The 16114-nt window shown below is 42.3% G+C and overlaps 1 protein-coding gene across 7 annotated transcripts in view; it reads right to left on the bottom strand.

Moving 5' to 3' along the window:
• POU6F2 (POU class 6 homeobox 2) overlaps positions 1-16114 on the bottom strand; it is a 323051-nt gene that overhangs the window by 207535 nt on the left and 99402 nt on the right. Inside the window, exon 2 of one of the 7 annotated variants that reach the window (XM_021269145.4) lies at positions 10328-10448. The exons of the other annotated variants lie outside the window; for them this stretch is intronic. Within the exon in view, the coding sequence (XP_021124820.1) occupies positions 10328-10373 (46 nt within the window). The 5' untranslated portion in view covers positions 10374-10448. The remainder of the gene's footprint in view (positions 1-10327; positions 10449-16114) is intronic. 7 annotated transcript variants of the gene reach the window in all.

Here is a 16114-nt window from a genome sequence, read left to right as displayed (position 1 = left end):
CCCAAAAGCTCATCACTCTCTCAAGCTGTTAGGGTTCATTTGCACAAAAGACCCAAGGTATTCTGTGTGAGAACTCATTGCCTTGCTACCTTCAGAGACAGTGGTCTGAATGATTTTCTGCTCAATAATCTGTGAATAAAAATGACAAGAACCTCTATTAGAACTAGGACGATTAGTAAGGTATTTATTTTTATCCCTGTCAGTCAGTTCAGCAGCAATGACGATACTCCATGGGGTCTTTCCAATCATTGACTTACTGTGGTTTAGATTCTTCCAAGGACTTCATGTAGCTGCTTCGTTTGTTATCAGTCTACAGTCATTACCACACTACATTCATCTACATTTCAGAACAGACAAAAAACCCTGCATTTTTCCTCCTGCAAGAGCTCTGGTCAAACATCTGTTTTATCCTGAAAAAAACAAGTCCAGGCATGTGTGATAGACTTCTTCCCAAATTTACATCTATTTGGCCAAATTCTGCACTTTCACATTCACACAGTTCAGCTGAATACAGGGGAGCTGCAATTAATCATGAAAAAAGGGGACCCCTGTGAAAGTCCAACAATTCTCCAGCTTTGGTAGGAGCTTACAGATTTTGTCCTGACACATTTTAGAGTAAGCAGGCATGCAGCAACATCTTTTACTGTTCATTTTTGACCCTACACATCACTGTTTAATTTCAGGATAACTGGTCACATGCTAACAATTACAGGTATAGGGGATTAAGTGACAGTTAAACAAAACCCCTGCTGTATGTATATTTTTATCACAGAATCACAGAATCTCTAGGTTGGAAGAGACCTCAAGATCATCGAGTCCAACCTCTGACCTAACACTAACAGTCCCCACTAAACCATATCCCTAAGTTCTACATCTAAACGTCTTTTGAAGACTTCCAGGGATGGTGACTCAACCACCTCCCTGGGCAGCCTGTTCCAATGTCTAACAACCCTTTCAGTAAAGAAATTCTTCCTAACATCTAACCTAAAACTCCCCTGGCGCAACTTTAGCCCATTCCCCCTCGTCCTGTCACCAGGCACATGGGAGAACAGGCCAACCCCCATCTCGCTAGAGCCTCCTTTAATATACTTATACAGAGTGATAAGGTCACCCCTGAGCCTCCTTTTCTCTAGGCTGAACAAGCCCAGCTCCTTCAGCCGCTCCTCATAGGACTTGCTCTCCAGGCCCCTCACCAGCTTCGTCGCCCTTCTCTGGACCCGCTCAAGCACCTCGATGTCCTTCTTGTAGCGAGGGGCCCAGAACTGAACACAGTACTCGAGGTGCGGCCTCACCAGAGCCGAGTACAGGGGGACGATCACCTCCCTAGCCCTGCTGGTCACAGTGTTTCTGATACAAGCCAGGATGCCGTTGGCCTTCTTGGCCACCTGAGCACACTGCTGGCTCATATTCAGCCGACTGTCCACCATCACTCCCAGGTCCTTCTCTGCCTGGCAGCTCTCCAGCCATTCCTCTCCCAGCCTGTAGCTCTTCTTGGGGTTATTGCGCCCCAGGTGCAGGACCCGGCACTTGGCCTTGTTAAACTTCATACAGTTGACCTCAGCCCATCGGTGCAGCCTATCCAGATCCTCCTGCAGAGCCTTCCTACCCTCAAGCAGATCGACACACGCACCTAGCTTGGTGTCATCTGCAAACTTACTGAGGGTGCACTCAATGCCCTCATCCAGATCATTGATGAAGATGTTAAAGAGGACCGGCCCCAGCACCGAGCCCTGGGGGACGCCACTAGTGACTGGCCTCCAACTGGACTTGGCTCCATTTACCACAACTCTCTGGGCCCGGCTATCCAGCCAGTTTCTAACCCAACGAAGCGTGCGCCAGTCCAAGCCAAGAGCAGCCAGTTTCTTGAGGAGAATGCTGTGGGAAACGGTGTCAAAAGCCTTGCTGAAGTCAAGGTAGACCACATCCACAGCCTTTCCCTCGTCCACCCAGCGCGTCACTTTGTCGTAGAAGGAGATCAGGTTCGTCAAGCAGGATCTGCCTTCCATAAACCCATGCTGACTGGGCCTGATCGCCTGCTTGCCCTTCAAGTGCCGCATGATGACTCCCAAGAGGATCTGCTCCATGAGCTTCCCTGGTACTGAGGTCAAACTGACCGGCCTGTAGTTCCCCGGGTCTGCCCTCCGGCCCTTCTTGTAGATGGGCGTCACGTTTGCTAGCCGCCAGTCAGCTGGGACCTCCCCCGATAGCCAGGACTGCTGATAAATGATGGATAGGGGCTTGGCCAGCTCCTCTGCCAGTTCTCTCAGTACTCTTGGGTGGATCCCATCCGGCCCCATCGACTTGTGCACATCCAAGTGCCGTAGCAGGTCACCAACCAGTTCTTCGTGGATGGTGAGGGCCACATCCTGCTCCCCGTCCCCTTCCACCAGTTCTGGGTACTGGGTATCCAGAGAGCAACCGGTTTTACCACTAAAGACTGAGGCAAAGAAGGCATTGAGCACCTCCGCCTTTTCCTCATCTCTTGTAACTAAGTTTCCCCCCGCATCCAGTAAAGGATGGAGATTCTCCTTAGTCCTCCTTTTTGTGTTGATGTATTTATAAAAGCGTTTTTTGTTATCTTTAACGGCAGTAGCCAGCTTGAGCTCCAGATGAGCTTTGGCCTTCCTAATTTTGTCCCTGCACAGCCTCGCTACATCCTTATAGTCCTCCCTAGTGGCCTGCCCAATTTTCCAAAGATTATAAACCCTCTTTTTCCTCCTAAGCTCAAGCCACAATTCTCTGTTGAGCCAGGCTGGTCGTCTTCCCCGCTGGCTCATCTTTGGGCACATGGGGATAGACCGCTCCTGTGCCATTAGGATTTGCCTCTTGAATAGCACCCAGCCTTCCTGAACCCCTCTGCCCTTCAGAACCGCCTCCCATGGGACTCCACCAACCAGTGTCCTGAGCAGCCTAAAGTCAGCCCTCCGAAAGTCCAATACAGTGGTTTTACTGGTTCCCTTCCTGGCCCCGCCAAGAATAGAGAACTCCACCATTTCGTGGTCACTCTGCCCAAGACTGTTCCCGACAATCACATCCTCCACCAGTCCTTCTCTGTTTGTGAAGAGAAGGTCTAGCAGGGCACCACCCCTGGTAGGTTCACTAATCAGCTGCGTCAGGAAGCTATCTTCCACTTTCTCCAGAAACCTCCTAGACTGCTTCCTCTGGGCTGTGTTGTGCTTCCAGGATATGTCAGGGAAGTTGAAGTCCCCCACGAGTACAAGCGCTGACGATTTCGCAACTTCTGTCAGCTGCCTGTAGAACTCCTCATCCGTCTCCTCATCCTGGTTCGGCGGTCTATAGCAGACCCCGACCAGGACACTAGCCTTGTTGTCCCTGCCGATCCTAACCCAAAGGGACTCGACCTTGTCATTCCTAGCCTCGAGTTCTACAACATCGAAAGACTCTCTAATATAGAGAGCCACACCGCCACCCCTTCCATGCTGCCTGTCCCTTCTGAAGAGCCTATAGCCAGGCATCGCAGCACTCCAGTCATGAGACTGGTCCCACCACGTTTCCGTGATGGCAACCAAGTCGTAGCCTGCCCGCTGCACGATGGCTTCCAGCTCTTCCTGTTTGTTACCCATGCTGCGTGCATTGGTGTAGATGCACTTCAGCTGGGCCTTTACCTTATCCTCCGGCCTTGCCACTGCTCCCCCTGGTACAGCCCCAACAGTCCTCGCTCCAGCCCCATCCCCCTTCTTACCTAGTTTAAAGCCCTATCAATGAGCCCCGCCAGCTCCTGGCCCAGGATCCTTTTTCCCCTAAAGGATAGGGACCCGTCTACGGCCACCAGACCAGGTGCTGAGTAAACTGCCCCATGGTCGAAAAACCCAAGATTTCTGCGTAGGCACCAGCCCCGGAGCCACGTGTTTAACAGGTGGGCTTTCGTTGTCCTCTCCGTACCCCTCCCTGTCAACGTAGGGACGGACGAAAAAACTACTTGCACTCCTGCTCCGTCCACTAACCGTCCCAGTCCCCTAAAGTCTCTTTTGATAGCCTTCAGGCTTCTGTTGTCAATGTCATCAGTGCCCGCCTGGATTATCAGATTTATGTTTAAACATCACATCCTTTGCAAAAAAACATGAAGGTACAACAGCATATATTTCTGCACTTTGTCCATGTATTTCTGCTACCCTGCATCTGCTACAACATGTCGTGCTGGCTTCACTTTTCATGCACCTGTGTGGTGACCCACCCGAGAGAAATGATATATTAGCTGGATCAGGAAGAACACGAAAGAAATGTTCTTTTCAGCAGGACAGCCTCCTCAATCTCTTTGACCACGTGGATTCAGTGCAGATGGCAGAGCAGGGTCAAAGTGGACAGAGGAAGCTTAAGCAACAGTGCTACTGAAGATGTTAATGGCTACTACTGCAGGAAGGATTCAGCTCTGGGTATCTACTGATGGGAACAGTTCAAACAGCCACAGGTGCTTCTCCAGACAATGTGTTGGACTGGTCACTTTTACGACCCTGTGATATTTTTGTTTGGTGGACAGAAGTGGAAATGTCTCCAAACAGCAAACCAGACTGAAGACCCTGCATTCAATTTTTTAGACAGGCACATCGTAGTACCGTGGAAACACCTTTGTATATTATTCTGTCTGCTTGGGATTCTCATATGTTCATCCCAGAGGGTAGAAAAGCTTGACAAAGCTTTTTCCAAAACTTCTATTTTCATGGAACATTGCTTGCCTCTAAATAGCATGGCAGAGCAGTACAGAGGGGTTGTCTGCCTTCTCACAAAGACGACAGCACACATTTCACCAACAGCAAGCAGAGTTGGTATGTCCAGACACGCAAAGGCATAGATTACTCAAGCTGGCAGCATGAAACATTGAGCTTGGAAATGAACCTGGCAGCGGGCCAGGAGATAAGATCCAGAGTAGCTCTGTGTATTCGTATACACGTCTGAATCAATGCTCAAACCAATAGACTCCCAACAGGTCTGCAGTCTTCCCTGACACTGTTTGTTGACATGTCACTCAACTCCACGTTGGCCAACACATACACTGCTCCCAGGGATGGGTTTTTCCAGGGAGCTTGTCCCAGTTTTGAGTGCTCAAGAGTTCTTAGATTTTTCAATCCCCTCTGCTGATTTTCCAAAAATAAAAATAACAACAACAACAACAACAAAATAAACCAAAGATCATTTAACACATGCCTTTTAGGTCAAAATTCATTTTTGCTCCTGAATCTTGAAATTTGCTCCTTTGCTCTGTAAGGGGCACCAGTGCTCTCTAAGAGATTTGCTGCATCCTGGTGGCCAGGAACTCTTACACAGGCAATGACCTTACTTTTGCAGGGTGTGATACAAAGTTAACTGATGTCAGTAAGGCAGACATTCATTGACTTCAATAGGTTTGGGCGGGCACATCAGCATCAAGCTATATTCTAGTAAATTCTGTTCTAGGAACACAGGCAAACAGTGCTGTTTGCAGAGGTCCTGGCAAGCCTAAGGAGTGCTGAGCCACTCCTTTTGTGCCCTGCAGAATGGATCTGCATTCCTTCCACTTCTGACTTAAATACTTTCTTCAGACATCCTCTCATCGTCTCTCGATCTAGCAATCTGGCAATTCCCTCTTATCATACATTTGTCATGTACTTTAAAGAGTACTGTTTTTCAGATTGGTACCAGACACTAACAGACAATTCAAATGAGACAGAGAAACCACCGCTGTTTAAAATCAGCCTAACACAAGGATGATAAACACGCTTCCCCATCACTGTTAGCCACAGTAAGAATTACTCAGCAAAATGACTCATGAGACTGGCAATTCCTTATTACGGATACCTTTGCCAACCTGTCATATGTGCAATGCTGTTGCACACTTTTCTGCCTGGAAATGTTTTGTTATTTCTGTTCCACAGCTGAACTGGTGGGAATTGGTCCCCATGTTTTCTGAAGCTGACATTCTACATCTGCCTTTCTCCTTCTTCTGTGTCTTCTTCCCTAGGTGTCTCTCAACTATCACCCTGTCGTGCTAACAGGAGGATGAGTTTATTGTTAGCTGAAGTTTTCAAAGGACATTTAATCACACAAATCTAGTGAATCACAGAAAGCCTATTTCTCAAATGTCAAAATTCCTCCTGTTGGACAATTATGACCCATTTCTAACCATGATCAGGGAAAGAAGAGTGTATTTGTGTCAGCCTAGACACAAAAGCTTATTTCTCCTCAGCTATTCAAGCTCTGTAGGAACTTCCCATAACTCTCTGGTGGCACTCAGATTAAGACTCACTCATTTGCCTTATTCCCAAAAAAATCCAGGGGCAAAGCTTGAACAGGAAAAACAATAAGCAACCATGGCAGAATTATTTTAACTATCTTGTTCCTATGTTTCTCCCACTTGCAATCTACACAGAGAAACAGACACACACACACACACACAAAAAAAAAAAAAAAAAAAAAAAAAAAAAAGTTCATAACAAAAAGCTCTAAAAGCTCTACAGGCAGACACAGTAAAATAAGGTTCACACCAAACCTACTTCCTAGAGTTAAGCCCTGAGAAACCTAATAACAGAAAAGTCCAGCTCTCTCCTAAACCTATGTGTTTAGACCTTTAAAAAATGAGAAGAAATATCATGTCCTCCACATATTTAATTGATGGGGAAACTTAGGCACAGATTGTCCATGAGCATGCCCAAAACCAACCTGTACAAGATGATGCAACAAATCTATGTAAGAATTGGAACCAACCCTTCCTCTGGAGCTGTTTTGTGCCTAAGACAAGAGCTCAAGCAATAATAAAAATAAACCATAAAACAATAAATACTATTGGCAGCTGGAAAAGTAAAAGAAACAGCTAATGAGGATAAAAAGTTGCACAAGATAAATGCAAGCAATTCTTCCAAAAAAAAATCCAACCATAGAAACACAATTTTTTTCTGTACAAATTAATAAGAAACAGTAAATCAGACACTTTAAGCTCTTTAAAATAGACCACAATAGATACTGCTTCTCAAAAGGGCCAGGTGTATCCTGAAGTAAGAAACAGCAACCTTTGCTAAGTTTCTGAACCCTCCTATGTTGTCTCTTTTTCCCCCTCCAAAGATGTGAGATGCTTCTCCTCTTGAGTCACAGTTAGAGCATGGACTGGATTCAAACTATTACCACTTTATCTCAGCTCTCATCCTGCAGCACTCTGATCAATGGACAAGATCATTCTGTAGACATCCAAGGTATTTGTCAAGGGGCTATATTTAAATATGCATTGTTTGCAACAAAGGAATAAAGCCATGAGAATTTATTAGAAAATTAAATGCAACTATAAATTAATTTCTGTAATCACTATTCATTAATATTTAATATATTTATATAAAGGATAAATCTCCTCAATTCCCTAGGCATCCTGCATTTAATAATGTGGAAACAGCTTATCTCCTTCATGTCTCTGAGACTGCATTTGTAATAACTAGTAATGTTAAATGTATTTTTTTTAAATCAATAATAAATAAATACATAAACACTTCCCCCCAGAATGCTGCTGACATTATTTACAAAATTAAAAAAAAAAAAAAAAAAAGGCAACTGCAGAATGCCAAGGGACTCCATAACCATTTCATTACTACCTTCCTAATTGTATGTGGTGGAACTACATAACCGGTTTATAGAAATTGAAATCTTTGGAACTGACTCTCCCCACAGACATTAACAATAAGCATCCTGTGCAATAACACAGTACTTAATGTAATATAAACATTATATGCATCAAGCTTTAAACATCCCTTGGCTTCCCCTGCTGGAATTGGACATTTTCTAACATTCTTGTGTTCTGCCACTGCATTGAATCAAATATCTAATTTACAGGCTGCAAAATACAATATTCCCATATTACAATAAATAAAGAAAGATACTTTCAGAAAACACACACACACAACTGGTATGAGGATAAGCAAGACTACATTTAATAAAGTGGAAATAAAGCAGACTCTTCTAGGAAATCTGAATGGATTTTGACACACAATATGAAAGAAATTGCTTCTGTTTCCCACTGCGTCCCTGGAAATAACCAGGGCTGATACTACACAGTTCGCATCCAACTTCTACTTAGCAAGGGAACTTTATTCATGTGCTCCTCAAATAATCAAGTATTTTTACTCAAATGTATACTCAGATATCAATAGGATTACTCTCTAAAGAAAGATTAATATTTTTGCTTCCAGAGTTAACATGGTAGTAAGTAATGATGACTAGGAAACGTTCACCTGTACATACTTAAGTCAACACAAAGCACTCAAAATCAAGAAAAAATTTGTAACTTCATCTGCTTTCATTTTCTATAGCAAATAAAGGAAGTCTGACATTATTATTATTATTCCTACTACACAGTTTTGCCTTTTTTTTTTTTTTTTTTTATAAACCAGTAAGATTTTTTTAGGGGAAAAACTTTTGATTGATGAGCTTTGATTACATTTTTCAGGTACTTCAAACATGATACTTAGAAAAATCTATCCAACCCAGAATTCAATACTTCAGCTAAAGAGGACTAGGTGACTCCACTGATATTCCCAGCAGGAAGGAAGGAAAGGAGAGAAAGAAGACAGGGAAGAAGGGAGGGAGGGAAGTCCTAAAATAATTTTTAACATCTGAAAAGTTATAGAAAAATTTATTTCATTTTTCTTTTCTAGTGTTCTCTATTGTTGACAGCAATGGCATGTGGGCCTCAATCCTGACTACCTCATCCATATAAAGTTTTATAAAGCACAAGGAAAAAATACTTAAAAGCCAGGGATGTTAGATCTTGGATTTATTCAGTTCTTTTGTGGCCCTCTTCTGCATTCAACACGGATGGTGCATAACCTCACAACCAGTGTCAGCCAGAAGTACCAGCCCTTATGCTGGACAGAGGACTCCAGAATTCAGCAAAGCATTTTGCAACACCATTTGGTACTTGTTGTGAACATGAAGAAGAGTTTTTCAAAGCCATGGAAGACACCAAGCATAGCATTTGGAGCCTGTTCCATGCTCGGGCAAACCCTCACGACAGACCTGCTCCTACCACAAGGGTGGGAATGTGCTTAGCCTCACATTAAAGGCAAAGGAGATGGCTAGCGAAATAAATGGGAGATTACTTTAACCATAGAAGCTCCAATCCAGTATCACTTGTATTGCCAGCAGAAAGCCATGAGACACAGCACTGTTGTTTTGGGAGGAAGCGTTCTTCCACAGACTTAACAACAGTGTAAGTGACTGCACAGAGTATGAGACAACACAACGTGCTGCCCATAGTGCCCTCTCTGAATGCTTAAACATCAGTCTGGCAAAAAGCTTGAAACACATACGCCTCCCAATGATAGACGGGCATGGTAAGGCCAGCAGAAAGACTCCCCATTGATTTGAAAGATGGCTGTTGGACAAGGACCATTTGGCTATATGAGAAGTACTGGTTTATAAAAGAAAGATTTTACTGTCACTGTTAAAACATTATTGTGCTAAAAGAGAAGAAAGAGAAGGGGAAAATGCAGTCAACTGAATTTAATTACACTTCCTCCACAACTGGTCCATTCTTGGGTAAAATATCAAACAGTGGGGAAGTTCTGTTTTGCACCAATTTAAAACCCACTGAAAACAATCTAAGAAGCAAAACAAAATGAATGTGACAATCAAAATAACACAAGCAAAACAGCAGAATTAAGGGAAGCTAAGTGCAAAAGGAATGCACTTTATTTTGTTGCTCATTCTGGCTTTTCTGAATATGGCACAAACCACTGGAATTAGGCTGGGTACTTTTAACAAGTCTGATTTTATTTGATAAACATTACTCTTTGGAAATAATTTATCTTAATAAATATGTGTGTGTATACATGTGTGTATGATATCTCCCCCACGCTTCCTCTTCTTTCTCTAAGTAAAACTATCCTCATATCACATCATACACAGAAATGAAAGCAGACTGACTCCTACACAAGTGGAAATACAATTTCCCTCATTCCCCCCTCGGAGTTAGATTATACTTCAGTATCATTCTGAAGGATGAAGAGTGGCAATAGAAATATAGCTCTAAGTCAGTCCTCTTGAAGCAAAATTTTGCATCTGTAGTTTACAGTAGTTATGTGTACCTAGTTGTAAAGGTGAGTAAAAGTACACAAACTATATTGACTGCTTGTTTTTAAACATATTTACATTCTTTAAATCATTCACTTCAAAAGTCTATTATCTGAGAAGCAAGGAAAAAGTCTGAGCTGCAACACTCTCCTTTTCTTTTGGTATATCCAGCATATTCCCCCAGTCTCTTAAAATCTAATGTTAAAATATAGCTCTAGCTAAGATAGGAAGAGAAAATGTTTTCAGAATTGCACCACAAATCAACGCATTTTCAACATACGTGCACTGGATGGATGAGATGCAGAGAAAGGGTATTTTGACCACATACAGGAGGATCACATCTATCACTGGCATAAAGAGGTGAAATCCACTTGGGTTAATCCTGCCATGGCATGGAAAGCCTGTAAAGAAACGAAATTCCTATCAAAGAGTACTGCATTCTCCACTGAACTTCTGTCAATGAAAAATTAGCATTTAATATTATGTGCAGATCTGGGGGGAGTATCTGCACTGTCTCTCTGCACATAACCAATACATCCAGCTAGCAAACGCAGATGCACCGAGCTGGGAGAAAAGGCCAGCCAGGAGACAGCTAGCACTGGATTAGGGGCATGATGAATTGTGCATTCGGCTGCAGGCTGCAAGTGCACAAACCTAAGCCTGGAATGGAAGATCTTTGACCTATTAGCTAAGAAACTACCAGGTAATCAGCCTAGACTGGAAGATAACTCCTGTTGAGGAATGCCAGCTTGTCGGGGAGGCAGTCACAAGGGTAAGTCACCCCTGAAGGAGCATCTGATCGCCCGATGAGAGCAAATCAGATTGGCGCCTGATACAGAAAGGCAAAAACACTTCTCTGGCCCACAGATAAATTCTCATCCCAGAAGCACAAGGCAGGTAGAAATACCTCCTTACTCACCACAAATGCAGTAAAAAGGACTCCCAAAGGAAGGTTGAACTAGATTGGATTTAGAGCTTAGCAGAAGAGCTGCTAAATAGAAACAACAACATGCTTTAAATAAAAGAAGTGGTGTGCTAAAGATCTTGTGCAAAGCCTCTTTATCTGTCTGATTTCTTCATGCTTCTTTGTCAATGAAAAATCAATTTATTTATTTTTTCTAAATAAACAAAAGCAGATTTCAAGGTAGAAGGCAATTCTGGGACTCTGCCAAACTCCAAAAACTCAGAAGACATATAGGAGTTCAGTGGCTATTTTTATATGGGACTGCAATACTACAACTTTAACAAGGTTTGTCTAGCCCCATACTAGCACAGAAGTGGGTTTTCAGTGATGGATTTGTCTATGATAATGGCAACTAGGGAAAGAAATCAGGTCATTAATAGGTTGTAGATGGGTGTTCATAAGACCCTAAACAGATTTTAAATGATAATATAAAAGCAAAAAGGCTTTTCTCATTACTCCCATGCTTGAAGTCATTTCTAATATGGCTAGTGAGGAAAGTTCCATCAGACATCAGTAGGAACCAAATCAAACCCCACATCTTACAAACTTGGAAGCATACTTTACTTCGGAAGCACTTTCTTGACATAAATGTAGTCAGGAGAGGACAAGGAAAACTACGCCTTTTTAAAGCTGCTAAGCAAAGCTGGTTAATAAAAATGTTTTCCTTGGGAAGACAGTGATCTAAATTTCTCTAAGTATGGTACACTCCATATTTCCTTTGTACCTGCTCAGTTCTCCTTTCTATCCGTCTTAGTCACCATGCTCATATTGTCAGGGAGAGTGGCAGCACTTCGACAGGAAAGGCCACTAAAGCTGCTTACTATTATCTATTGTCATGATGTGTGGCTATGTGACTTGGTTTTCCTACTTTCCCTCTCTCCCGAAAGAAAGAAAGAAAGAAAGAAAGAAAGAAAGAAAGAAAGAAAGAAAGAAAGAAAAACCGTGGAAGAGGGAGGAAGCTCAGATCGCGACGATACCTGAGAAAATTCCATTTTCCTATGGAGTTGATTGCTTTTATCATTATTATTTCCATTCCTGTCTTCAATAAGATAGCTCACCAGAAAACACTCCCATATCCCTGAGATGCAGAGACACACGGCAGGCTCTGGAGTAGAAGGCATGTTATTTGGCAGGGAGCTGGAGGATGCAGGGCTACCTCCACCAGAAAGAGGCATAAGGATGCTGGAGGGAGCCTCTCACAAGCAATTGCACCTAGTTCTGATCTGCAGAGCATAGACCAATTCCAGAAACCCAGGGACCATCTCCTGTGACATGCTTATGTGGTGTCTGACTTAACACTTGGCTTGGGCATCTGGCTGACAAGAAGATACAAATGTTACAAAGCAATAAAATGCAACAGTGTGAAAGGGACACTCATGGACCAGAATAACAGGCAGCAGCTTTTCCACACATACAGCATTTTAAAATTGCTTAAATTGTCCAGCAGACACTTGACATCAGATTTGTAATACAGGCGGGTATGAAGCACCTCTCATCATGTTAACAGGTAGGGAATGTAAGAAAAGAGTCAGAAATGCTTTGTCCAAAGCAAAGCTAGACTTAGGATTTAGGATTCTTGACTATCAGTCCCCATGCTCCAATCACTAAACCTTGCATCCAATAGCTAAGGAAGCTCCATACATGTAATAATAATCTTATCTTAGTGCTGGAAGAAAAACAGATCAATACGGTATTCATAAGCTGATGTATGGCTAAAGTATTGATGCAATTTTTCTCATGTAGATCAACATCTTGGTATTTCTATTTTGTTTGCTTTCTATATATTCAAAATACATGCTGTGTTTCTAGCTGTTGTATATGCTGCTCTTTTCCATCCTGTAAAAACAAATAAAATGAAGAAAAGGCTTTAACAACAAAACTCTTGCTCATCAGTAGCATGGTTGCTTCAGGATGTAGGATTCAGTCCTGCCAGACTGAGTCCCCTTGTGGCTGTGAAAACTGGAAACATTTTGGCACATCTTGGAATAAATTAATACCTGGCAGGAAGTGTACACAAGACACTTTTCCTTTTCATTTCCACTACTTAATTTAACATTCCTAACATTGTTAAATTTTCCTTTTTTTTTTTTTTTTTTTTTTTTTTTTTTTAATGCTGCAGCTTCTTGGGATAGCTCCATCCTTTTGTTCTGTATTTATACAGAAATACAAGACTGAGATTACAGTACCCAACCTTTCTGAAGTTCACCAAAATGCATGGGCTAAAATATGCAATCATTTGCACCCCTAAAGGGGGCCTAGAAGAAAGCTGCAGAGGGACTTTTTATCAGGGTGCATAGTAATAGGACCAGAGGTAGTTGCTTTAAACTGAAAGGGAGTAGATTTAGATTAGACAGTAGGAAGAAACTCTTTGCTATGAGTGATGGTGAGGCACTGGCACAGGTTGCCCAAGAGAAGCTATGGATGCCACATCCCTGGAAGTGTTCAAGGCCAGGCTGTATACGGCCTTGGGCAACCTGGTCTAGTGGGAGGTGTCCCTGCCCATGGCAGGGGTCTTGGAATTAGATGGTCTTTAAGGTCCTCTCCAAACCATTCTGTGATTCCATTATATGAATCTATGATTTACTTAATAAAAAAGGAACAACAAAAAAAAATCATCCTCTTATGTCACTTGATTTCCTAAAACTTCCTAGAACTCTATAAGCAAATAAAAACATATTTCACATTTTTCAAAAACAAAAAAGACAGTACAATTCACTACAATTTTGCAAATTTAATTTGAACCGATTTGTGATAAAGACTGCCATGACACTTACGTTCTGTCTCTCTGACATGGGATTAGTTTTACCTACAGACCCAAGTAGAAAATTTCTGATTCCATGGTGTTTTATTTTTATTGGAAAATGCCAGAAGTAGCTACAACCAGATGAATTTCATCAAAATTCCATTTTCAATAGGGAAAGGGTACACTCAGTGTATAATAGAACATTGATTTCTAACATCCAAAATGAAATTCCAAATCAAAACCAGAAACAGAGGGGAAAATAAACACAACAGGCATCGTAAGAGCAGCCAGCACCACAACAGCTCCTGCACTTGGCTGAGGCTGGGACCACTAAGACCGCCTTCAGGGGGCACAAATGAGTCTCTTGTTTCCCACGTTTAAGCCCCACAACACTATACCCTCACTTTCTCTAAGGTGCATGTTTCTCTCCATCTTCTTTTACTGAAATTTCTTTTCCACAAATCTGGAAAGACAGACACAAAGACTTGACATTTTAGCAACAATGGGTCCAGGTCACTTCCAGCACCATTCAGCCCTCCTGGAGACCAGCACCTGTGAATACAGAATTATGTTCCCCACTTCAAGGTCTTAAATTTAGCATCAGTGCGGGACACATGCCCCTAAGTAGCACAGCCATCCTAGTTGTCAGACCAACTACACGAGTTTATTTTTGCCATGTCTTTCATTTAAGCAAAGCAAATTATTTCTGCTAGCAATCAACAGACATCTTGGGTACCTTCTGCTTTAAAAAGCTTATTATGTTATGACAAGTATGGGACTAAGCACAAGACTGAAGTTAAGAAAAAAAGTTGCCTTTTAGCTGGGCTGCCCTTGAGAAATGCCTTATGGTGTGTTTGGTCCCAGGTATGGCTGGCAGAGGGAGAAGTTTGTAGCTCTGGGCTGTGGTGTTCATGACATCCAGGCCCAGCTACGAGCAACAGCAGAAACCACTTGCAACAGCCCTGGTGTCATGCAAGGCCAAACATGGTACATACACAAACAAAATAGGATGACCAGAATCATCCTCCCATGCAATTTCTACTCGAAAACAACTACAGCCGAACGACTATGCACTAGTCCTTCAAAGACCACCAATCTCACTTCATGCATAAAAATAAATATGAATAGTTATCAATGCATTTTAAAGATATTAAATTTACATACTGAAATTCATTTAGTTATCAGTTACCCATGGCTGTGAAACATTTATTCCAACACCTCCAGAGACAGGAAACTGGATTTCTCCTCCAGTGCCTCCCAAGCTCTGCAGAGCCAACTGCATGGGGTCCCAGCAGGGCTGACTGATGGTGCAGGATGCTGGACGCCTCTTAAGCTGATCCAATGAGATCAGTGGCATTGTCCCTATTCCTAAAACTGGACTTAAGTGCCTTGCTGGATAACAGCCAGGGGACACTATTGTGCAGGGCTGCAAATATCTTTTTGGAGGAACAGCATACTGTGGTTACCCATTTGGTTAAACCCTGCAACTTTAGCAACAGCTACACCGTATGTCAGCAACATTCATAATGTGATTCTGAAGCTACTGGTAGCCTTCCCCTCCAGAGGGGTTTCCATCAAAAGGGAAGAATAGCACCAATATTAATCACTGGGCTGGCTTCTGGGCATGTACCAAAATATCTTTATGCAGGACATGAATTCACTCTTTTTGTCGTGTGTGCAGACATAGCTGCTCTCATTCCTATATGAAGTGCCATACGTGTTTCAGAAGCATATCACACAATACACATCATCTGATAGCAGATGTTTCTCTCAGTTTTCTTCCATTGCCCTTCCTGGTGTTTTTTATAGTCATCACAATGCATATTTTCTTCACTTTCCTGACTGGCTTCCCAATGTTGTGGATTTATAAACACATTGTAAAATAATATGCAATCCTTCTCAGGTTTTTAGATAACGCTTATAGAAATAATATAGAACTATAAAATCTAGGTGGATCTTATATCCATATGTTATTGCAATACATGACATATTTATCATTCAGATCTTGCTGAGTGTTGTTGCACACAAGTATTTCATTAATGCATCTCACTTAGATTTTCTGTAACTTTTAATCCCCTGATTAGCCAACTAGTTCAGTGATAACTATTTTTTTTTCAGTCTCTCTCTGCCACAATAATGTGTCCTCCTCTGTCACTCTCTAGAAACATGAAACTTCTACTAAATGTTAAATTAACTCAGGATTTAAAAATAGAATATCATGCTCTAATGGTAGGTCTAATGCGAAAACCTTTCATGACACTTTTACAGAAAAAAAAAATTAAAGACTCTTATCCTAAAAGGGATGGTCTTGGCTTCCTGCACCAACACATTTCCTACACTAGGAAGCCTCAAGTGAAAAC

Source organism: Anas platyrhynchos, chromosome 2 (assembly GCF_047663525.1).
Source record: "Anas platyrhynchos isolate ZD024472 breed Pekin duck chromosome 2, IASCAAS_PekinDuck_T2T, whole genome shotgun sequence".
Classification (NCBI taxonomy): Eukaryota; Metazoa; Chordata; class Aves; order Anseriformes; family Anatidae; genus Anas; species Anas platyrhynchos.
The sequence above is the reverse complement of the archived record's forward strand: the minus strand, read 5'-3'. Positions and strand labels throughout refer to the sequence as shown.